Raw genomic sequence first — 24,207 nt, forward strand, 5'->3', positions numbered from 1 at the left:
TATAAAATAAATCTGTGAGTAGAGATTATGTATTTATTTTGTGCAAATAAGGGATAATTACATTAACATATGAAGAAAGCACTCATGCACAGGCAAAAAGGAAGGGGCAGCCCAGGGGTCAGAAAATACCACACCTACTCTAGAGCCTGGATTCAATCAGAAAGCTGCTTTAAGACCCTATTTACTCACTACCACTGTGTGTGGTAAACCCCCCCCCCCATTGTTTCCTCTTAGCAATAATACATAAAGTATTATTTAAAACGTCTGATTGAATCAAGGCCAGCAAAACTAAACACGTCCCATAAATGGTTAAATACATATGTTAAAAAAAACAAAAACAAAACAGCAATATGGTAATAAAAAATGTTTTGAACAAAAAAACAAAAAAAAAAACAAAGTAGTTAGTTAGACACTAAATCTAATTCATATGATCTGTGAACGAGTCGATTAATAAACAATTCTCCCAAAAGTGCAGACCCCAAACGTCTTCCAAAGCAAAAGGATCAGAAATTGTGGTTCCACAGTGGAGGACTTGCCCTCGCACTTGGTAAACTACTTTGAAACATAGTGGTGACTACATTTGAGGAGTGGACTGAGTGTCATTTCCGGCCGGACAAAAAGCTTGCATCTCCAATTCGGCAACTTCACAAGAAAATGGCCTTGGAAAACCTTAATGTTAACCTTAACTTACAATGGAAGTCGATGTCTGTGCTTTCCTCATAAAAAAACAAACAAAACAAAACCTGCAAAAATGGAGATGCAAGGTTTTTCCGCTTACAGCGACAATATTTTGCCCATGTATTCTCTACATGATGAGTACAGTAGCATTATACAGTGCCACATCAGTGGCTTAAGCAAGCACGAGATCATTGTGTGCTGTTACATACAGTGACACATCAAAGAAAATGAAAATGGAGGGAAAAATAATTGAGGGGGGGAAAAAAAAAAAAAAAAAGAAAAAGAAAAAGACAAGTCGGGGACACACATCTCCTCTGCTGAAGTCAGCCTTCAGAGGTGCCGAGCGGTCCGGCAAGCTAGCGCACTCCAGCACATCGTGATGAAGGGTTTAAAAAGTAATAAAGCCAAGTAACGCAATAGCAAATACAAGGAAAGTAAGCATACACATTAAGAATCTCCTTTACAATATACAGTTCTACAGAGTCTTTCACTTGACGATATACCTTGCTACAATATACAAACATTGTACTGTACTGTACACACACTTTAAACGCCACTTTTAAATGGATCAGGAATATGAGCGTCTATAGGGATCTCTACTGGAGAGAAATAACAGGTGGGTGTCACTTTAGCCTGAAGCCGAAGTTGCCAGTCAGTGTGTAACAGTGGACTCGTTTCGATAATGGAAGGCAACCCACCACAGGGCGTGCCCTAAAGGCAACTTTCCTGTAAATAAAGGCATGAAGAGGTAGCGGTTACAACGTGATCAGGAATACGTTCTAGTTTGGATGTGAGGAAGAAACACAGCTCTACAGTTTTGAAAAATCTCTGGTTAAAAAGAAAAAAAAAAAAAAAAATCCAAATGAGGAATGTCAAAAGGCCAGTCGAGTAACTGCCCTGTTCATTATAATCTGGGATAAATACATCAGCTAGCACAGGCATTGGCTGGCCCTCTTTCCACAAAGTTCGATAGGGACGCAGGTTTCTGCTTCTGCCCTTCAGTAACATGCTTTAAAGAAATGCTCCACTGTTTTTCCAACCATCAGATCTTCTGCATCTACAGAGTATGACAAAAAGAACAGAGAACCCGTGACCCGCATCTGTAGAATAGAAGCAACAGCCCACTGGAATCAATTCTTAATGTTTTCTACATGTTGTGTTTACCACATGCCATTGCTACAGCAAATAGCATTTTTTTTTTTTGCTCCACCCACACTATCTGCTGCTTCAGCATGCAGTAAATATGCAAACTCCACTGACTTAAAGGGCCCACAGCTACAGTTTTATGTTTAGAGCCAAAGTCCATCTATGATGTTTGTTTATGTGCTTTAAAACAGGAAGTATTATCTGGCCTTTCTTTTCCCCCTTGGAAGAACCGAGCTTGCTTTTGTTCTGGTGCCGTTAAACTGAATTACCATGTAAATGGCCTCTGCTGACCAGTGATTAGCTGCCCTGTGCTGCACCTCATTCAAAAAGCAGGGCTGAAACTCAGCACTAACGGGTGGGGTTAAACTGCTGTAGGCTATATGGGCGCACATATCTGGTAAGTGTCTTGTGTGACATCGCAGGATGGGCGCTTTCTTGCAAACTGATCTCTATATGAGGACTTAAAGGGCAGTTTTTGCTTGGAAACTTAGCGAGGACCTCTTTGTTAATTATTTAAAAAGTCCACCCTGTAACAGAAATGGTGCATTAGCCAGACATGAGGTTGAAAACCATCAGAGCACTCCTTCAATCCTAGAGCCTCTCTTGTGGCTCATGTTACCCAGAGCAGAAGGCGTCCTGCAGTTCAGCGACACTAGAAGTCAGATTGGCCACAAATAAAACAAAATAAAGCGAATGCCCTGCAAAACCGAGACCAAATACTAGCCCTAACGCCAGTGAATCTACGCTCTGTCCCCGTTATGTATCCTCTGATGCCTCTTCAGCTCTCCAGACCTGAAGAAGTTCTTGCCGCACTGGGCGCAGTGAAAGGGCCTCTCGCCCGTGTGGATGCTCTGGTGGCCCTTAAGCCGCTCCAGCCTGGAGAAGCTCTTGTCGCACTGGTTGCAGTGGTACGGCTTTTCGCCGGTGTGAATCCGCCTGTGCTCCTTCAGGTGTCCCGACTCGGAGAAGCTCTTCCCGCACTGGTAGCACTGGTACGGCCTCTCTCCGGTGTGCGTCCTGTGGTGCCTCTTCAGGTCGCCCGACCTGAAGAAGCTCTTCTCGCAGAGAGTGCAGCGGTGGGGCCTTTCCCCGGTGTGGATGCGCTGGTGCCCCCGCAAGTGTCCCGAATCGGAGAAGGTCTTTTCGCACTGGGGGCATTTGTAAGGCCGCTCCCCGCTGTGGATCCGGAGGTGTCTCTTCAGGTCCCCGGATCTGTAGAAGCGCTTGGCGCACTGCGGACACTGGTAAGGCCTCTCGCCCGTGTGCATCCTCTCGTGCTGCTTCAGGTGGCCCGAGTCGGAGAAGTTCTTGCCGCACTGCAGGCAGTGGTACGGCCGCTCTCCCGTGTGGATCCTCTCGTGCCTTTTCAGGTCTCCCGACGTGGGGAAGTTCTTCCCGCACTGAAAGCAGGGGAACGGCCTCTCGCCGCTGTGGATTCTCTGGTGCCGCTTAATGTCACTGATTCGGAAGTACTTGCCGCAGTCTTGGCAGTGGTACGGCCTCTCCGCCGAAGGCTGGAGGTTTGGTTTGGGCAGCGGGCTGGCGAGAGCGTTGGGGAGAGCGGTGGTCAGAGCCGAGGCGAGAGGCGTGGTTTTGGGATTCGCTCCGCCGCAGCAAGCTGTGAGGCACTCTCCTGTCTGCTGCTGAAGATGCTGGGCTATAGAAGAGAATTTGAAAACAGAAACGGTTACCAAAAAGGTCCAACACGACCAGACTCTGTAACAGCTTCTTCCCCCAAGCCATCAGACTCCTCAACACAACTCAACTTCTGAACTGATGTCCTTTCTGTTACATGTACACTCTCCCTCTCTCTCTCTCTCTCCAACCATTTACCCCAGATAACATGGGAAGCATTTTTTGCACAAGCATTTGCACTAATAACTTTACTTTACTACCTCACTGGACTCTATTTATCGCACATTGCACAACTTGCACACTACCGTCATTATTTATTATCCTCTGGTCTGTACTGTGTTGTGTTGTCTGTCCGCACTTGTTTGTTTGTGTTGCACTTGTGTTCTGTATGCACTGTGTCTATGTTGCACCATGGTCCTGGAGGAACGTTGTTTCGTTTCGCTGTGTACTCTGTATGTAGTTGACAATAAAATGACAATAAAACCCACTTGACTTGACATGACTTGAAAAGTTAATTATTATAAGTAAGTAATTAAGGTCTATTGTGGAACATGGCTTAAAGTGTGGCCTTCACATTACTGATGGAAGCAGGTTTCCAACACTTAAGCACTTAAGTGCTAGGTCATTAATTTGAGATGCCGGTCCTCTCATTATTATTATTATTTTGAGCTGAATTATGCTTTTGCAATGAATATATATATATATAGCTATAACTGATCGTTTGAGGGTCAGGTTTGGGCTTCCACACCAACTGATCAACCCCAGGCATGTTGTTTTTTTAACAGCAGCTAGTGAAAGCAGCATGGCTTCACGACGCAAAACGTTCAGCAGTGTCAAAAGCCAGTGACCTCTCCCCAAAACTCACCGAAATGGAAGAAATCCTCGACGCTCTCGTCCTCCTCTTTGACTTTCACGCCGTGCCCCACCGGACGGCCGTAGTGCTGAAACGGCGCACCCCTCGGTCCTGCTGTGGGTAGAAATTTAGAGCTAGAGGAGAGAGCCTGGTTCAGTTTGTTCCCGTAGTCCTAAAACAGAGGTGGGACAATCATTGCTCTACCGCGTTAGCTAGGTGGGCTCAAAACTCGCCAAGCTAGCTAACGTCGCTACACCAAACAGCCACGGACATTTTGTGCAACCGGCGGGATTCCCGAGTGCAGAAGGCGGGGAGGGGTGGAAAGGGGGCGAGGAAGAAATGGGGAGCTCGACAAAACACTCGAGAGGAGGATTACAGCCTTAACCGATGCTCAAATCGACATTTTCGCAAACATGCGTTAGCTGCGTAGCGCATTAGCCCGGTTCATTGAAGCGAGCGGGTCCCCGCTTGCGCGAGACTTAGCTTAGCTAATAGCTAATAACGCAGCTAAAGCTAAGCTACCTGCGTTAGCTCGCCGAGCCCTGCCAAAACAGGCGTCTTTGCCTTTATTTCAGTCACCCTTTTACTACGAAACCCGCCCAATTCGACAGATCAGACACTTGCAAATCACATCCACTCACCATATCCACTCTACTCGCCCATTTGTTTAAATTATCAACGAAATTCATCGGTTACCAGGCGAACAGGCAGAAAGTCGATATGCACCGGAAGCCTGTTGTGTTTACCAAAAAGCAGCGCAGCGGCGGCGGCGAGGGAAACTCAGCACAGCCGCCTTTCGGTCCGGAGCAGCGGGGACACGAAGCCGGAGAAAGTTGTGGTGGAAGAAAATGCCGAAGCAGCCGCTGTGTGTCGAGTTTTCATTAATAAGAATTATTTAACATGTCTAAAAATAATAATTCTGCAGTTATCTTTATATGGGTTATTCACGTGTCATTTCTAAGGGGTGCACCGATATGAGTCGACGCCGATGTTCGATAAATAAATACAGACAAAATAAATGATGACCATAATAATAATAACGATGATAATAATAATAATAATAAACATTTCCTAAATGTAGAAACAAATATCAAATATACCTGGATTAATACTACTGTAAAATGTATATTAATGTGGCTGTGGAATGCTTTTTTTTTGTATATTGTGTAATATTTATTCTAACAGTATGATGAATAATAATAAATCAACAAATCATAAAATATCAGTGTGCAATATGTACCAAATCTAATCAAATTCTAATAATTTTGATAAGCAAATATAAAAAAGTTGTTAAATGTTTGGCCTATATACCTATACACACTAAAAAGTGCAGCCATTCAATCTAGACCAAACTTGCGAGAAAGAATGGACGAAACTGACAGCCAAACTTTTGCTTTTCAGCTGTATCTTTATGCAAGACACTGTGTCAACTGTTAAGCATGGTGGTGGCAGCATCATGCTCTGGGCTGTTTTATTTCTGAGACAGTATGTATCATTTTAACCTGTGTTGATTTCAGAAGACCTCCAAAAAAAAAAAAAGATGTGTTGTTCACTTATTCTGCCCTTGGGAGGAAAACCCCCCAAAAAACATTGCTTTGATATTTATGTCCATGGTGAGTTTATGTAAACTTCTTCGATCTGTAGGACAATGACTATAAGCAAGTAATACTGAAAGCATGGGCAGGGCAGTCTGTCTCAAAACTGATGTGACCACAGGTCTAGCACCTCTGCTGGATGGTTGCAGAATGATGTGTAGCTCCACCCATCCCCATACTGTGTGTTTCAATGCCAAAACGACTCATTTTCCATCTAAATAGACCGTTATCACACCTCCATCTTTCATGTTTAGCGTGAATGGTAGTGTTAATTGGCTTGTAATCAATAGCTGAGGCTACTGCACTGTCCTAAATACACCCACACTGACCAGAGTTTAAACATGTTCAAGTCCAGCTGAAAAACTCAGCTTATCATGTGTCACCAATAAGGCGAGAGTTAATCGAGAGTGGACGCAGGGCTGTTCAAGCAATATTTATAGCCTGCAGTTCTCAGCAAGGTTGGGTTAAAACTAAGAAAAACAGAGGCCTCAGTGCCGGGTCTTGGTGAGGATGCTGTGGCTCTTTGCTAGTTGTGGTGTTCAGGGCACTCGCTAATGCTGCTAATGTTTACATGGACTGATTGGAAGGAGTTAAACCTGCCGGATTGATCATTTCTCCTCCAGAATGGCGTTCATGGCTCTCTGAACATGCCAAGCCTCCAGATGATCTGCCTGCTAGAGGACGTATGGTGAATATAGTGATGCTACCACCACCATGCTTAACACTGAGCTTCTTGGACTTTCCCATTATACTGTGAGTCAGTAAATCCAATAAATGCTGCCAAACAAAGCATTTTAATGTGACCAGCGAGAAACTACCAGCTGTAGCCAATCATGATCACTAACAGGAAGTTAGGAGGCCTTGGCCATGGCAAGTTCTTGCACCATTGGTTAGTCATTCAAGTATGTGTATGGATATTTTTGGACCTTGTATGCGTAATTTCCACCTTGTTTTGACTCCAGATGTTTTTATTATTATTATTATTATTATTAAAATTTATGCAGTATACATTCATATCCGCGATGAGCGCATGCCAATTACTTTCCAACCCCAACTGTGGGCTACATAATCCTCATCGTCATCTTCATCCCCCACCCTCCTCCTCTTCCAAAAACAGCATAAAAAAAAGAAAAACAGGCCACAGGTTTTTTTAGGGGGTGGTGGAAATTCCCTCCACCTCTCTCGCTCTCCGTACATGCCCAGCCTCCAGATGAGCTGCATGCTAGAGGACGTATGGTGAATATAGTGATGCTACCACCACCATGCTTAACACTGAGCTTCTTGGACTTTCCCATTATACTGTGAGTCAGTAAATCCAATAAATGCTGCCAAACAAAGCATTTTAATGTGACCAGCGAAACTACCAGCTGTAGCCAATCATGATCACTAACAGGAAGTTAGGAGGCCTTGCCCATGGCAAGTTCTTGCACCACTGTATGGATATTTTTGGAGCATGTATGCATAATTTCCACCTTGTTTTGACTCCAGATGTTTTTATTATTATTATTAGTAGTAGTAGTAGTAAAATGTATGCAGTACACATTCATGTCCGCGATGAGCGCATGCCAATTACTTAATTATGCCAATTACATAATCCTCATCGTCATCTTCATCCCCCCACCCTCCTCCTCCTCCAAAAACAGCATTAAAAAAAAGAAAAACAGGCCACAGGTTTTTTTAGGGGGTGGTGGAAATTCTCTCCACCTCTCTCGCCTTGAATTGAACCTCTCTCTTTGTCCTCCACGGCTGTCCGTACATGCCCAGCCTCCGGATGAGCTGCATGCTAGAGGACGTATGGTGAATATAGTGATGCTACCACCACCATGCTTAACACTGAGCTTCTTGGACGTTCCCATTATACTGTGAGTCAGTAAATCCAATAAATGCTGCCAAACAAACCATTTTAATGTGACCAGCGAGAAACTACCAGCTGTAGCCAATCATGATCACTAACAGGAAGTTAGGAGGCCTTCTTGCACCACTGTATGGATATTTTTGGAGCATGTATGCATAATTTCCAACTTGTTTTGACTCCAGATGTTTTTATTATTATTATTATTATTATTAGTAAAATGTATGCAGTACACATTCATGTCCGCGATGAGCGCATGCCAATTACTTAATTATGCCAATTACATAATCCTCATCGTCATCTTCATCCCCCCACCCTCCTCCTCCTCCAAAAACAGCATTAAAAAAAAGAAAAACAGGCCACAGGTTTTTTTAGGGGGTGGTGGAAATTCTCTCCACCTCTCTCGCCTTGAATTGAACCTCTCTCTTTGTCCTCCACGGCTGTCCGTACATGCCCAGCCTCCGGATGAGCTGCATGCTAGAGGACGTATGGTGAATATAGTGATGCTACCACCACCATGCTTAACACTGAGCTTCTTGGACGTTCCCATTATACTGTGAGTCAGTAAATCCAATAAATGCTGCCAAACAAACCATTTTAATGTGACCAGCGAGAAACTACCAGCTGTAGCCAATCATGATCACTAACAGGAAGTTAGGAGGCCTTCTTGCACCACTGTATGGATATTTTTGGAGCATGTATGCATAATTTCCAACTTGTTTTGACTCCAGATGTTTTTATTATTATTATTATTATTAGTAAAATGTATGCAGTACACATTCATGTCCGCGATGAGCGCATGCCAATTACTTAATTATGCCAATTACATAATCCTCATCGTCATCTTCATCCCCCCACCCTCCTCCTCCTCCAAAAACAGCATTAAAAAAAAGAAAAACAGGCCACAGGTTTTTTTAGGGGGTGGTGGAAATTCTCTCCACCTCTCTCGCCTTGAATTGAACCTCTCTCTTTGTCCTCCACGGCTCTCCGTACATGCCCAGCCTCCGGATGAGCTGCATGCTAGAGGGCTTACGGTAATTACGGCGAGAGCCGCCGCCTGCTGTAGATATGCAACAGCGAGGGCTGCGCTGACTCCGCTGCAACTCCAATTGCATTCACGCCTGGTAAGTCAGTCTTTGCACCAACACACGGATTACAACGCCCACCCTGCTTTCACGCTTGCCAGATGCAGCAGAGGCAGCAGCGCCATTTGGCTGATTTGCAAACGCCACAAAGAAAACATTTACACACACACACACACACGCAAGTGCAGTGCGTTACGCGAGCTTTCATTACGCGAGCTTATCACGCCATATTACGCACGGTGTCGTTTTGGTGCCCATATGGCTGGACCTGACGCGTCCACCCTGATGTGCTGCAGTCGCCCTCTTCCAGCCTCCACGCAGCACTGAGCCGAGAAGGACAAGCTGGAAGACATTTTCTTTCCCCTCTCTCTCTCTTTACTCACTCTCTCTCTCTCTCTCTCTCTCTCTCTCTCTCTCCTCCCAAACCCTAGACGCCTATGCGCAACCAGATGCTCTTCTTCTTCTTGTTGTTGTTGTTATTGTTGTTGTTTACATCCTTGTTTGATGTTCAGTCTATAAAAGGTTCAGGTGTTTAGGTGTGTGAATGAATCCAGGCTATGCTGGACACAACAACGCCTATGTCCACGTTTCCATCCTCCATCCACATGCCCATTGTTTGCAACCTGGTTCTGCCAGCCAGCTGCAACATCCAGCTGCAACATCCAGCAGCAGCAGCAGCAGCAGCATCACCTGCATTACTGGTGTTATTACTGTGTGTGGGGTGGTGATGGTGTGACCGTGAGGGTGGGGGATTAAGTTGCAGCTCAGTCTAATGAGGCTGTTTGAATGCCTGAATGTAGTCATGCTAATTTGGGCACCAGCATTCAGAAGTCAATGGGATTAGGGATTGACTCATGGTCTGAATCTGAATCTGTCAATCATAAGATTGTTATGACATATGAATAGCTAGCCCAGAATAATGTATACCAAAATATGAGGCCAGGTTTAGGTAAACATCTGAATGCATTAAGATGTATACAGTGCAGTGAGACAGTGAGAATAATGCATAATAAAATGTATTCATTCAGTGCTTTTATACAGTACATCGCTGTTGTCCAATAAAAACATGTCGTTTTCTTCATGGTTTGAACCCCTGTAGCCGCTTCTGTACACTGTGTAAATAACTCTGGATGAATGGACCAATAGAAATGCTCTAAATGACCTGGAATAAACTCTTGTTCTACATTGACTCCCATTCAAAGCTAAGAGCATTTTTGCATTGTGCTGTTTTTTTTATTGGACAGCGACGTTATGCTGTTTGTATGTAAGGTAATATGGGAATATTGGTGTGATTCCTCTCCCAGTTTAATAGACTGTACTAACAGAACTGACTTAACTGACATAATGTGGTTATTAAACCGTCGATTTCTGTAAGATCAAGCAGTGCTTGTGTGAAAGTTTGGAATTTTTTCATTTATGTGTCTAGAACTGGCTAACCAGGCTAATGAATTCATTTATTGCTAATAATTTTATTATTAAATTTATTCTTATAATCAGTTGAATTTAGAGAAGTAATTATATGAATATAATATCCTCAAAAAAGTCTTTAGAAAAAAAAAGAAGGGGGGGGAATCCCAACTTTCAATGGAAATCGATGTATAAAGATTTTGATTCAGGTCATTTTGGATTGATCTGTTAATCATATTAAAATAATAATAATAATAATAATAATAATAAAAATTCTGACACAGTGTAAAGAACAACTGCCAAATTGGATATTTTAGACTGGAAGGCTTTTACTTTCTGTAAATAATATTGTTATTGTTTGTTTGTATTATTTTTTTTAAACTTCTATTATTTATATTGTGTATATATTGGTAATTTATCTACATATTTGCATCTGAGTGTCCTGCTATCCCTTTTCTGCTGTGACACTGAGAATTTTCCCACTGTGGGACTAAATCATATCTTTACAAACTACTGGTGGCAAGGCCAGATATCCTAGTTTAGCAACGGAACTATGGGTCTGTTTACACCTGGTAATAACATGAGTTTAGTATCCGGATAGTATCTGGATCTACTTTGACCGGATTCTGTTTGCACCTGTCATTAAAATGCGTCAAACAACAGTTAATCTTCCAAAATGGGGGTTCTACGACGCAGCTCTAATGGCAGTGACACAAGGCGTGATGGACACATTATACTAAAGCTGTACTTTGTGCTGACCACGTACGATCAGATCCATGTCCACCATGTCCAGGACACATGTAAATGCCAGGTGTAAACGGGTGTAAACCTCTTCAGTGAGTTGGTTTTAATAGAGATGCCTTGATTTGGGAAATTCTGGACCAATATCCACTATCCTATGATTTTGATGTATGTTTATGATGATGCGTGACCTGCTGAGACATAAACGTTTGTAAAATGTAGGACTGTAGGGACTTAATTCACCTGGATCATCATAACAGAGACATATAGCATTTATTTCTGTAGTTAAACATGCAGTAAAACTAATTCCAGATATTTTCATTTAGTGTCATTTAAAGGTTCTGCACTTCTGGAGTTAAAAAAAGTCTAAACATCTGTCTGATACAGATGGAGATACTGATGTAATTCTATATCACCATTAATTTGTTTTTAGAGTTGAATGATAGAGATTTCAGCTTCATTTATGATATTTTGTTATTAGATTAGCATAGAGTGAAAACTCCAAACTGTAACAGCCCTATAAGCTGCTTTAGGAACATAACTAGAACATATAGCTCATTAAACACCCCCCCCCCCTCTCTCTCTCTCTTTTGCTTTGTCTATAATGCAGGAGGAAGCAGGAGGATGTCCACTCCAGATCCTCCATTAGGGGGTACCCCTCGGCCTGGGCCGTCTCCAGGTCCAGGGCCATCTCCTGGAGCGATGCTGGGCCCAGGGCCCTCCCCTGGATCGTCCCACAGCATGATGGGCCCAAGCCCAGGTCCCCCAACCACATCCGGACATTCTCTCCCTCAGCAAGGACCATCCGGATACACCCAGCAGGAGAGCATGCACCAAATGCACAAAGTAAAGCCACGGCATGGGGGTGTGGGGGTGTGGGGGTGAGTGTGTGCCCATGTGTGGTTTGCAGTTCGTTTCAAGGTCTTGTTTGTTTCTGCAGCCTCTGGAGGGCCTGCATGAGAAGAACATGGGAGAGGACTCTCGCTTTAGTCAGATGAAAGGGGTGCAAATGAGAGCAGGAGGACATGCTGGTATGGGACCCCCACCAAGCCCGATGGACCAGCACTCACAAGGTACGGCCACAGGCCCAGAATGCATTGTATGAAAACCGCCTCCTCGATACTGTGTTCGTCCCCCTCATGTCACCAAAACAGCTCTGACCCGTCAAGGAATGGACCCCACAAAGGTCTGGTTAAAGGTGTCCAGATACCACAGGTCACAATTAGATGTTAGCAGCAGATGCTTTAGGTGGGGAGGTGTGGCCTCTATTAGCATCAGTGAGCCTTGAGTGCCCATGATGAGCCAGATACTGACTACTGCATACCAGTGGTCAGCACCTGGAGATGTTTTGGAGATGCTCTGACCCAGTGGTCTAGCCAGAACAGTTTGGCTCTTGTCAAAGTGACCCAAGAACCTTCACTTTACCTGTCAGTGGTTTTAATGTTATGGCTGATCAGTGTAATTACCGTGTGGTTCAGTAAAGGACTAACCTGTAACCTCTCATTTCTCCATCTACAGGCTACCCCTCTCCTTTAGGCTCCTCTGATCACGTCTCCAGCCCTCTCCCGGCAGGCGCGCCGCCCTCCGGCCCCCTCCTGTCCTCCTCTGGACCCTCCTCTGCCCCGCTAGAGGGCGCTGACTCCCAGCAGAACCGCCCTGGGACGCAGGGAGCTGGGTCAGCTGCAGGAAGCAGCACCCCAGGCTCCTCCAACAACCCTACGCCCTTCAACCAGAACCAGCTGCACCAGCTTAGGGCACAGATCATGGCCTATAAGATGCTGGCGCGTGGGCAGCCCCTCCCAGACCACCTGCAGATGGCAGTGCAGGGCAAGCGGCCCATGCCAGGTATGCAGCAGGGCCAGTCCATGCCAAGCTTGCCGCCTGGTGGTGGAGGGGGGCCTAGCGCGGGCCCAGGACCTCTGGGCCCCAACTATAACAGAGGGCATGGTAAGCAGAGTTTTGATGCTGCAGTCGCACACTGTCCACTCCTGGTGATGGTCACCCCAAATGTCAATTCACTTCATTCTTTTATTAAATAATGAAGGTATTTATTATATTTATTAATATTTGTTATATATATGTGCAGAAGGCATGTTATAGACGTGTATTAACTGTGTAATAAATGAAGGTGTTTGGAAAAGGAGTGGAATTGTGTTTAACATTTTGGTCCACTGCGGTCCACTGTGGTAACTTAAGTAAAGGGTTAGTGTGTGCCGGCTGCTCTGCAGGGATGACTGGACCCAACATGCCTCCACCTGGCCCTTCCGGAGTCCCACCCGGTATGCAGGGTCCCCCTGCCAATGGACCCCCAAAAACCTGGCCCGAAGGTAAGACATCTTTACGATTCTCTCCTTATAAAGGTTATCATAACGTTAATTTGTTTATATTAAAGTTACATATAAAGTTTTTTAATAAAAGTTATAGTGCTTTAATGATATCATTAAATTTTATTTATTGGCAGATGCTTACTCTCTACTTGAAAAACTCTATTTGACCTGGTTTTACCTGTGAAGGATTATAGATGGAATGCATGATTTGAACTGCAGTGTGTAGTTTGAGAGTAATAATTGTGGAGCGATTTCAATCCAGTATGAATCTGCGATGGGTGTCATTTTTAAACTCTTGAGAAAAATACACCCACTGTGTTAATTATTAATAATTGTGGAGTGATTTGAATCCAGTATGAATCAGCAGTAGGTGGTCTTTTCAGTCTGACAGTAATGATGGTTGAGCGATTTCAATCCAGTATGAATCTGCAGTATGTTTAGATTTTACAGTCTAGTAATAACTGTGTAGTGGTTTTAATCCAGTATGAATCTGCAGTAGGAAGTCTTTTCAGTCTCACAGTAATGATGGTCGAACGATTTCAATCCAGTATGAATCTGAAGTGGGTGTAATTTTTACAGTTTGAGTGTAAATACCGTGAAGCAATTTTTATCCAGTATGAATCTGCAGTGGGTATGTTTTTTTTACAGTTTGAGTATAAAAAGCGATTTTATCCAGTATGAATCTGCAGTGTGTTTAGTTTTTGCACTATAACATTAATAATTGTGCAGCGATTTGAATCCAGTATGAATCTGCAGTGTGTTTAGTTTTTGCACTATAACATTAATAATTGTGCAGCGATTTGAATCCAGTATGAATCAGCAGTAGGTAGTCTTTTCAGTCTGACAGTAATGATTGTATAGATTTTACAGTCTAGTAATAACTGTGAAGTTGTTTTAATCCAGCATGAATCTGCCTCATGTCTAGTGTTTACAGTGTAAGAGTAATAATTATGGAGCGATTTCAATCCAGTATAAATCTGCAGTGGGTCTAATTTTTACAGTTTGAGTATAAATTACTATGAAGCAATTTATATCCAGTATGAATCTGCACTGTGTGTGGATTTTACAGTCTAACAGTTATAACTGTGTAGTGGTTTTAATCCAGTATGAATCTGCAGTGTGTCTAGTGTTCACAGTGTAAGAATAAGAATTGTGGAGGTATTTTATTCCGGTATCAATCTGTTGTTATTATTATTATTATTATTATTATTATTATTATTATTTTGAAGGTCCGATGGTGAACGCAGCCACTCCCTCCAATGCTCCTCAGAAGCTGATCCCCCCTCAGCCCACAGGCCGCCCATCCCCTGCGCCCCCCTCTGTTCCTTCGGCTGCCTCTCCAGTCATGCCCCCCCAGACCCAGTCGCCTGGACACCCTGGCCACCCGGCCCAGCCCATGCCCATGATCCCCCTGCATCAGAAACAAAACCGCATCACTCCTATCCAGAAACCCTGTGGACTGGACCCTGTGGAGATCCTGCAGGAGAGAGAGTACAGGTAGGGAAGAGCAAACTGCTAGTGTCACCCCAGTGTTCAGTGTACAGTAGTGCTATTGATGTCAAGTCTATGGTTGTGTGAAATTGTGGTTTTTCAGGCTTGAGGCACGCATTACACACCGCATTCAGGAGCTGGAGAATCTTCCAGGCTCGTTGGCGGGTGATCTACGCACAAAGGCTACGATAGAGCTCAAAGCCCTCAGACTGCTGAACTTCCAGAGACAGGTAGCTGCTGGTGGAAAACCCTGCAAGCCACCACTGATATAATCACTTATTTAAATTGCTCTAATTTATTGAGTGTTGGGTTTTATTTATGCCCTATTAATCACTTACACACATACACTGTATGGTCAAAAGTATTGGGACACCTACTTAAGGGAATTAAATAAGAGTTTATCCTGCTTTTGTGGGAAGAGGCCTTTCTGTAAAGAATTCAGGCACAAGAGCGTTAGTGAGGTCAGGATGTTGGATGATCACCACCTCAAATCACCCCTTACTCCCCAACTCATCCCAAAAGTATTTGATATAGCACAGTCCATTATTCCAGAGAACACAGGGAGGCTTAATACCCCTCTAGCCCACGCCTGGCATTAGGCATCTGTTTATCTGCTCCAGAGGGTCCTATTCTATTGGCAGTACTTCTCTACAGACACTAGACAAGCTGTGTGTGCGCATTTGCACATCTGTGTCAGCAAAAGTAGCTGAATGTATTCGTCAGGGGGTGTCCACAAACTTTTGTACATATAGTGTAGCTACAGCAATTTCACATTACACTCTCAAAATTAAAGGTGCTAAGGGGTTCTTTGAGCAAGACCATAGAAGAACCACTTTTGGTTCAATGGACAGTTGCATTGAGTGCAGTAATGTAGCAAGAGGACTGCTTGTGTATTTTTTGTGCAGCTGCGTCAGGAGGTGGTGGTGTGTATGCGGCGTGAGACGGCTCTGGAGACGGCCCTGGACGCTAAGGCCTATAAGCGAAGTAAGAGACAGTCACTCCGAGAGGCTCGCATCACCGAGAAACTGGAGAAGCAGCAGAAGATTGAACAGGAGCGCAAACGAAGACAGAAGCACCAGGTAAACAACAAACACACACAGACACACACACACACAGCAAACAAACACCAAGAGTCAGAAGGAAACCACAGTAAACTCAGAACGTCTCAGAAAGAGCCTGAAGGACCTGCCCTGATGAGCCTTTTTTTTCTTTCAGGAATACCTGAACAGCATCCTCCAGCATGCCAAGGACTTCAAGGAGTATCATCGTTCCATCACTGGAAAGATCCAAAAGCTGACCAAAGCTGTTGCAACATACCACGCCAACACTGAGAGGGAGCAGAAGAAGGAGAATGAACGCATCGAGAAAGAGAGAATGAGGAGACTGATGGTGAGGAGGCTGATTAAGAGTCAGATAGCTAGACATAGATACACTATATGTCCAAATGTTTGTGGACACTCCTTCTAAAGGATGCATTCAGCTACTTTAAGATGCACCTGGTGTGGGCCCCTAGTCCCTGTAGAGAAGTACTACAGCAAATAAACATGAGCCTATTGGTACCATGCTGCCTGGCGTGGGCTAGAGGCGTCTAAAGCCCCCCAGAATTGAGCTGTGGAGCAGTGGATTGATGGAATGATGGAGCTTCATCCAGTACTTTTGGGATGAGTAGAGGGGATGGGGATGATGAAGTGGGATGGTGATCATCATACAACATCACCTCACTAACGCTCTTGTGGTAAAGGTAAAGGTGCACATATTTGTCACTGTACACTGTACAGCGAAATGTGTCCTCCCATTTAACCCATCTGTGGTAGTGAACACACTCACACACACTAGTGAACTAGGGGCAGTGAGTACACACACACCCAGAGCAGTGGGCAGCCAACTCCAGCGCCCGGGGAGCAGAGAGGGTAAAGGGCCTTGCTCAAGGGCCCAACAGTGGCAGCTTGCCAGGCCCGGGTATCGAACCCACAACCCTGTTATCGATAGCCCGGCGCTCTAACCGCTGAGCCACCATTCAGCCCGGCTGAATGCAATTAGTCAAATCCTCACAGCAATGTTCCTCCATAATCTAGTAGAAAGACTTCTTCCCTGGACAGTACAGACAATAGTTACTCCAACAAAAGCAGGAGAGACTTAAAAGAAACAGTGAATGAGCAGGTGTCCCAATACTTTTGTCTATATAGGATAGATAGACAGACGGAGATTGTACTTACTCCAGAGGTCCTCTACTCTTTGTGTCACTGTAGGCGGAGGATGAGGAGGGCTACAGGAAGCTGATTGATCAGAAGAAGGACAAGCGCCTGGCCTACCTTCTGCAGCAGACCGACGAGTATGTGGCCAACCTCACTGAGCTGGTGCGCGCCCACAAGGCTGCGCAGGCCCTCAAGGAGAAGAAGAAGAAGAAGAAAAAGAAGAAGAAGCTGGAGAACGCAGAGGGGCAGCCGGTGGCCCTGGGACCAGATGGAGAGGTGGGTGTGGGGGGCGCAGTTTAACAGTAATTATGGCCATAATTCTACATTAACGAGATAAGAACAATCATAACATGTACAGTACACTGTACTGTGATTTACACTAATCAATACGTCCACTAGGGGGCAGTGAATGCACAGTCACAGTCTTAACTGTTCCCTGCCTGTTTTTTCTTGTTTGTTATTAAAATAACAACTGCAATATCATGTTGATGCTCCACTGACCAACATGCCAGAAGCTGCACTATGTAACTTTGGCGTAAAGCTGCGTAACTCGAGTCATATTTAATATTTCATCCCACCGTTTCTGTGTCCTCCCTCCTGTAGCCGCTGGATGAGACAAGTCAGATGAGTGACCTGCCAGTGAAGGTGATCCACGTGGACAGTGGGAAAATCCTTACCGGAGTGGACGCTCCCAAAGCTGGACAGCTGGAGACCTGGTTGGAGATGAACCCTGGGTGAGCACCTAGGAGCCTGGACAAGGTCGGGGGGTCCAGCAGATTAAGGCGCTGTTGCTATCATCATAGGATCGCTGGGTTAAATCCTGGTCATGCTGCCAGCCATCAGAAGCAGAGATCCTGAGAGGGCACAATTGGCCTTGCTCTCTCCCCACTGGCTGTCGCTGGTGCGTTGGAGCCGGAAATGCAGAGCTTGTGTCATTGGTTGCCCTGGAGGCTTGACTGTGTATGTTGGACTGCCTTTACTGGTGTCGGGGGCATCGCGAGCGAGGGGATTGCACATTTGGGTTGGGTACTAATTCTGTTTTTAAAGGGATGTTGTTCTATTTTTTCTTTTTTTAATTTCGTGTTTGTGTGTCCACTGCAGATATGAGGTGGCTCCGAGATCGGACAGTGAGGACACAGGGTCTGAGGAGGAAGAGGTGAAGTAGCGAGCGTATTTTACATAGAAAGGTTTAGCCCTAGTCTGCCACGAGGAGGGCAGTGTTATTTCCCACTACACCACACTACACTACACCAACCACTGTTTATGTCCTTACACTAATCCTTATAACATCTCACAGATTTGATAAACTACTACTACTAATACTAATAGGGTCTTCTCTAAATGTCTTCTATAACACATTACTCTACTGGTGGCACTTAATGAGGAAGATGACTACAATATTTAAATTGCAGGAGGAAGAGGAGGAGCTGCAGCCATCACAGGCTCCTGTGGAGGAGAAGAAGAAGATTCCAGATCCTGACAGTGAGGACGTATCAGAAGTGGACGCCCGCCACATCATTGAGTAAGACAGAGAGGAATAGATATCGGCAGTATGACAGTTTTACTGTTATCATGACAAATTTGACTATCGTGATCAAGCACTGTTTTCCGAATATATCATGGGACCCGTTCACACCTGCCATTAACATGCGTCCTGGGTGGTCCGATCATAAGTGGCCAGCACAAAGTACAGGTTATAACTAGGGCTGGGGATCACCACTGATTTCCCGGATTGATTTGATTCCGATTCACAAGGTTACGATTCAGTTCGATTTCCGATTCAATTTCTGATTCAATTTGATTCAATCCGATATTGATTCATTATGTGTTACGAGATTTTCAGAGAACTAATGTTGCAAAGGTACAAGAAACACTCAACCTACCGTTATTAAAAAAGTTGTGTTAAAATATAAAAATATAGTGTTTATATGAACTATGTGGCTTGTCGTAGTGCTACGATGAAAAAATGATCCAATGAGCCTCACTTGGAGAAGCAAACACACAACAGGTGGACTTTTGAGAGCTGCTTGTGAGGCTAAATTGAGTGTGTGGGTGAAACCTCCAATGTGCAACAGGTTGGTTAATTCCACAGCAGGGGTCATATGCACAGAGTTGTCTGTCATTATAGCTGGACCTTCAGCTGAATTCAACTGCCCTTGTCTGTAAAACATGAGACATTTGTCGTCGATATAGTGAGCCATAATTGTTAGGTTCGAATCCATTGCTCTGGATGTCCAGCTATCACAGGTATTGGCCACTCTCTCTGTCGACTTAAGTAAACTTGCGACGCTAGGGTGGTCTGGAGGGGGGCAGGTATGCTAATTTTAAAGATGAATTTCAGGCTAATACGAATCGATAGCGAATCATTCAAATGAAGATCGCTTTGAATCGAAAAATTGATTTTTCTAAATGCACCCCTAGTTTAAATGGGGGGCAGTGTGACTGAAGGACACGCTGTAATCCGATCACTCAAACCACATTCGGAGGAGCATTACGTCACAAAGTGGAAAAAAAAGCAAAAACAATGGAGATACAAGGTTTAAATGATATGATATTTGTATAATTTGAGGTTGTACTCAATTTTTCTTATGCTTGTGTGTGTGTTGTGTGTAGACATGCTAAGCAGGATGTGGATGACGAGTACGGAGGAGCCGCATTCGCGCGTGGTCTGCAGTCTTATTATGCAGTGGCGCATGCAGTCACAGAGAAAGTGGACAAGCAGTCGTCCCTGCTGGTCAACGGTCAGCTCAAACAGTATCAGGTAAAACACTTCTGCACCTTTCATCTCAAAGGACTGTTTACTATGGTTTTTACTAAAAGTTATGCTTTTATTTATACATTTTAAAAGAGGCTGATAATTGTGCATGTGTGTGTTTTGGACACTATTATTATTATTATTATTATTATTATTATTATATGCATGCATTTTTCCACCATTAGTAGTAAGGGTCCTCTGGTCCACTCTCCCCAGATCAAGGGTTTGGAGTGGCTGGTGTCTCTGTATAATAATAATCTAAACGGAATTCTAGCTGATGAGATGGGATTAGGGAAAACCATCCAGACGATCGCGCTCATCACCTACCTCATGGAGTACAAACGCCTCAACGGCCCCTATCTCATCATCGTGCCCCTCTCGTGAGTGAAGCTCCACTATTTAACAAGGAGGGTGGTAGGGTATTATAGATCAATGTGGTGAGGCCTAAGCTTTCGGCCTTTTTTTTTTTCCTTCTATTACTTTTACTTTTCTACTTGAAGTGGTTCTGAAACCAGTACTTTTACACTTTTACTGGAGTAAAAAGCTTCAGTTGATGCTTCAGCTTCTGTAGAAGTCTTTTAAACCCTAGTATATCCACTCACTTCTACCTGAGGAATGAATGTGAATACTTTTGACACCTTGGTGTGTGTGTGTGTGTGTTTCATTGGACAGAACCCTCTCTAACTGGGTGTATGAGTTCGACAAATGGGCGCCGTCTGTGGTCAAAGTCTCTTACAAGGTGGGTGAAGTTTGGTACGTTTTTACATAAATAATATGGGAGATCAGCATTGGCCCACAAGTTCTACACCAGTGCATCCCTATATATATATGTGTGTGTGTGTGTATGTGTATGTATATATATTATTTTTTTATATTTAGGGCTGTGTATTGGCAAGAACCTGGTGAAATGTATCACGGTACAGGGGTTACAGTTCCATGTGCACTGTATATTGCAATGTAAGCCTTATCAAATTTTAGGAGAAGTGTCGTCAGTCAGAACAGTGGGATCTGATTCATTTCCACAGGGGTCGCCTGCAGCTAGACGAGCATTCGTGCCTCAGCTCCGCAGCGGCAAGTTCAACGTTCTTCTCACCACTTACGAGTACATCATCAAAGACAAGCAAGTGCTGGCCAAGGTAACATGAGCCAGCAGGTTGTGTGTTCTAGACCAGACCAGGGGTTCCCAAACTCAGTCCTGGGTACCACAAGCTCAGCACTACTCTGTGTGCTTTCTCCTCTGCTCTAACACACCTGATCCAGCTCATAAGAAGCTTGTTTATGAGCTACTGGTTAAATTTAGGTGCTCCTTTACTCTGAGATCCCAGGACTGGTCAAATCTGGTCCCTTTAACCATTCTGTCCAAATGTTCCAGCCAAATCTGGACAGATGTTTATTCTGCGTGTTTGAATAGCCCTTAGCTTTTGTACTGGTTAAATAACCAGTCCAATAATGTGTGAATTTGGTCAAAAACTTTCAGCAGTCTCCCTCTCGAAGACGTTACCGAAGTACTAAATTGCCCTGTGTTGCGTCTCAGTGCTCTTCCGTAGGTGCTGTTGGCTAGCGTCGGATAAATTTCAGCAGCGGTCGTGGTCCACTGTCCCTTACATGTGTTTGTATGCGCTTTGGCCTCGGCCAGTTCCAGGTAGGTGCACATATACAGCACAGAAGTGGAGCAGTGATTCTGCAGACACAAGGCTCTCTCTAATCTCCCTCCAGAACCAGATTTGACCGCTGGTCCATGTTCTCGTTTTCCAGTTTTTTCCAGCTGCTCACCTGCTCAGACCACCTAGACTCACCGAGCTCCATTTACCTCTTGCAGATCCGCTGGAAGTACATGATCGTAGATGAGGGTCACCGGATGAAGAACCACCACTGTAAGTTGACCCAGGTGCTGAACACACACTACCTGGCCCCCAGGCGAGTCCTCCTGACCGGCACACCGCTGCAGAACAAGCTGCCTGAGCTGTGGGCCCTGCTCAACTTCCTGCTGCCCACCATCTTCAAAAGCTGCAGCACCTTTGAGCAGTGGTTCAATGCCCCCTTCGCCATGACTGGAGAAAAGGTCAGTGCAGTCGTGTCTGCTACACTGGGTTTGGCTGTAAATAAAGAAGGAGGGCCAGTGCTTCTCTCCTCCCGCTATGGCTTCTGACCCATGTTTTCCCCGTCTTCTTCCAGGTGGATCTGAACGAGGAGGAGACCATACTGATTATCCGGCGTCTGCACAAGGTGCTCCGGCCCTTCCTGTTGCGCAGGCTGAAGAAGGAGGTGGAAGCCCAGTTGCCTGAGAAGGTGGGGAAGCGTTTAGCACTGGCGTGAACCCTTTCCACAGCTGGGTTTTACTGCAAAGCTGTTCTTCATGTGATGCCTTGCTTGTGTGGTGCTGCAGGTGGAGTATGTAATAAAGTGTGACATGTCAGCGCTACAGAGGGTTCTCTACAGACACATGCAGGCCAAAGGAGTTCTGCTCACAGATGGATCTGAAAAAGACAAGAAGGTGAGGCCCAGCATGTGTGTGTGTGTGTGTGTGTGTATGTTCTGTAGACCTGTTGATGCCCTTGGTGTGAGCTGTCAGGACTACAGTTAAGATTATGAAGGCCTAAAGCTCAGATATGAGGGTTCTCTTCCGCTGTGCTTCTCAATAATGATACAATATACATATATTACATACATATATTTACAGTATGAGTGTATATATGTGAACATGTGTGTGTTTCAGGGTAAAGGTGGCACTAAAACTCTGATGAACACCATCATGCAGTTGAGGAAAATCTGCAATCATCCCTACATGTTCCAGCAGATCGAGGTATGATACCATAAGCGATCTAATTACTGAAGTACAATCTTAGAAAATAAAATAAATATAAAAATATATGTATAAATAATTAAGATCAGGTCCATCTGGCCTATTTGTTACTGTTGAATTACAGTAGAATTTCAAACTTGCATTATTCGGAGCTTCAGGTATCAACAAATTGAACTAAATGGGGAATTTGCTGTTACTGCTAGGCTGCTAGGCTGCTAGGTTGCTAGGCTGGACAGCCTAGACCTAGTTAATCAAAATCTAGGGATTTCTGCAGGAAATGGGAATGGCATTTTTATTCGTTGCACTTCTTTTTCCATACTGGTTTTGGTTTAGTAGCCTTTTTATGCTGCTTTTCATGAATTATGATTGATTTTTGACAGGAGTCGTTCTCAGAGCACCTGGGTTTCTCGGGTGGTATAGTTCAAGGGTGAGTATCTTGACAACTCCTAGACTAATCAGTATCCATATTTAAGCTAATATTTAAATAACAAAGTGACCTTTTTAACCTTTAACCAGTCCTGACCTCTATCGAGCATCAGGGAAGTTTGAGGTGCTGGACCGGATTCTGCCCAAACTCCGTGCGACCAATCACAAAGTGCTGCTCTTCTGCCAGATGACCTCGCTGATGACAATCATGGAGGACTACTTTGCTTACCGCAACTTTAAATACCTCCGTCTGGACGGTAGGACAAGGAGATTGCATTGTGTGCTCTGTCTCTCTATCTGCCCTAGTTCTTTCTGTCATTCCATCTGGCCCAGTTGTGGTAGAAAGCTCCAGTTCCACAGACTGACACATTTTACAGTGCCCACCGTGGACGTGGACATTTAAAAACTAGTCCTGAGGGAGATTTGACTGAGATAAAGGGGACAAGGTCTCAGAGTGTATCCCTGGCAGGGTGTGAGAGGACATAAGGTTAACCCGTCTTCTTCTGTTGGCAGGGACCACTAAAGCAGAGGACCGGGGCATGCTGCTGAAGACGTTTAATGACCCCGAGTCCCAGTATTTCATCTTCCTTCTGAGCACCAGGGCTGGGGGGCTGGGTCTCAACCTGCAGAGTGCTGACACGGTGGTCATCTTCGACAGCGACTGGAACCCTCACCAGGTAGCACATCAAATGTAGCATCACTAAAAAATAGAGCCCCCAAATTTACATACAGCCAGCCCACTAGCGAAGGCCTTTCAAGGTTAAAAGCAATGCTCATTCCCAAGAATGTAAAAGCAAGGCTGGCTCCTTCCTCTCTTCTCTTTCTGTGTTTAGGACCTGCAGGCGCAGGACCGCGCTCACCGCATTGGTCAGCAGAACGAGGTGCGGGTGTTGCGCTTGTGCACGGTAAACAGCGTGGAGGAGAAAATCCTGGCCGCTGCCAAATACAAGCTCAACGTGGATCAGAAGGTCATCCAGGCCGGCATGTTTGACCAGAAGTCGTCCAGCCACGAGCGCCGTGCCTTCCTACAGGCCATCCTGGAGCATGAGGAGCAGGATGAGGTCTCAGAGTTTTAAACTTACATACCTATCCACCCTAACACCACCCTACCTACCCGACTACCCATCCACCTGCCATACCTACCCACATACCCACATACCATCCTACCTACCCACCCTAACATCACCCTACCTACTCACCTACCTATCCACCTGCCAT

General features: G+C 44.8%; 2 protein-coding genes across 6 annotated transcripts in view; one reads left to right on the forward strand and one right to left on the reverse strand.

The window, feature by feature from the left end:
- Positions 1–9,202, reverse strand: LOC140559807 (uncharacterized). Of its 2 annotated transcripts, none has more exons than XM_072683459.1 (3): positions 9,083–9,202; positions 4,325–4,426; positions 1–3,481 (listed from the first exon to the last, which is right to left on the reverse strand). In XM_072683459.1, exons 1-3 carry the CDS (start codon positions 9,195–9,197, stop codon positions 2,565–2,567), a joined length of 1,134 nt encoding a protein of 377 aa, XP_072539560.1. In that variant the 5' UTR covers positions 9,198–9,202; the 3' UTR covers positions 1–2,564. The 2 variants fall into 2 exon arrangements, with proteins under 2 accessions (XP_072539560.1, XP_072539561.1); XM_072683460.1 differs by lacking the exon at positions 9,083–9,202 and adding an exon at positions 4,954–5,048 and having other exon boundaries at positions 4,325–4,484.
- The window catches only part of smarca4b (SWI/SNF related BAF chromatin remodeling complex subunit ATPase 4b), a 21,852-nt gene continuing 6,283 nt past the window's right edge, over positions 8,639–24,207 (forward strand). For 2 of the 4 annotated variants that reach the window (XM_072683455.1, XM_072683456.1), the window contains exons 1-25: positions 8,639–8,883; positions 11,603–11,838; positions 11,933–12,065; positions 12,511–12,939; positions 13,200–13,319; positions 14,549–14,816; positions 14,914–15,040; positions 15,716–15,889; positions 16,026–16,199; positions 17,060–17,281; positions 17,609–17,739; positions 18,107–18,161; positions 18,418–18,527; positions 19,619–19,766; positions 19,977–20,140; positions 20,433–20,499; positions 20,786–20,896; positions 21,580–21,822; positions 21,936–22,049; positions 22,147–22,254; positions 22,477–22,563; positions 22,944–22,990; positions 23,080–23,246; positions 23,503–23,666; positions 23,823–24,050. In XM_072683455.1, coding sequence (XP_072539556.1) covers positions 11,617–11,838; positions 11,933–12,065; positions 12,511–12,939; positions 13,200–13,319; positions 14,549–14,816; positions 14,914–15,040; positions 15,716–15,889; positions 16,026–16,199; positions 17,060–17,281; positions 17,609–17,739; positions 18,107–18,161; positions 18,418–18,527; positions 19,619–19,766; positions 19,977–20,140; positions 20,433–20,499; positions 20,786–20,896; positions 21,580–21,822; positions 21,936–22,049; positions 22,147–22,254; positions 22,477–22,563; positions 22,944–22,990; positions 23,080–23,246; positions 23,503–23,666; positions 23,823–24,050 — 3,813 coding nt within the window. In that variant the 5' untranslated portion in view covers positions 8,639–8,883; positions 11,603–11,616. The remainder of the gene's footprint in view (positions 8,884–11,602; positions 11,839–11,932; positions 12,066–12,510; positions 12,940–13,199; positions 13,320–14,548; positions 14,817–14,913; positions 15,041–15,715; positions 15,890–16,025; positions 16,200–17,059; positions 17,282–17,608; positions 17,740–18,106; positions 18,162–18,417; positions 18,528–19,618; positions 19,767–19,976; positions 20,141–20,432; positions 20,500–20,785; positions 20,897–21,579; positions 21,823–21,935; positions 22,050–22,146; positions 22,255–22,476; positions 22,564–22,943; positions 22,991–23,079; positions 23,247–23,502; positions 23,667–23,822; positions 24,051–24,207) is intronic. The other 2 variants (XM_072683457.1, XM_072683458.1) reach the window with 1 other exon arrangement.

Source organism: Salminus brasiliensis, chromosome 7, assembly GCF_030463535.1.
Source record: "Salminus brasiliensis chromosome 7, fSalBra1.hap2, whole genome shotgun sequence".
NCBI classification, from domain to species: domain Eukaryota; kingdom Metazoa; phylum Chordata; class Actinopteri; order Characiformes; family Bryconidae; genus Salminus; species Salminus brasiliensis.

Excerpts from the sequence above, each read along its gene's own strand:
- LOC140559807 (XM_072683459.1), bottom strand. The coding sequence starts at position 9,197 with ATGTCTTCCAGCTTGTCCTTCTCGGCTCAGTGCTGCGTGGAGGCTGGA. Across the intron at positions 4,427-9,082 it reads ATGGGCACCAAAACGACACC|CAGGACCGAGGGGTGCGCCG; the intron begins GTGCGTAATATG and ends TTCTACCCACAG. Across the intron at positions 3,482-4,324 it reads CGAGGATTTCTTCCATTTCG|CCCAGCATCTTCAGCAGCAG; the intron begins GTGAGTTTTGGG and ends TCTCTTCTATAG.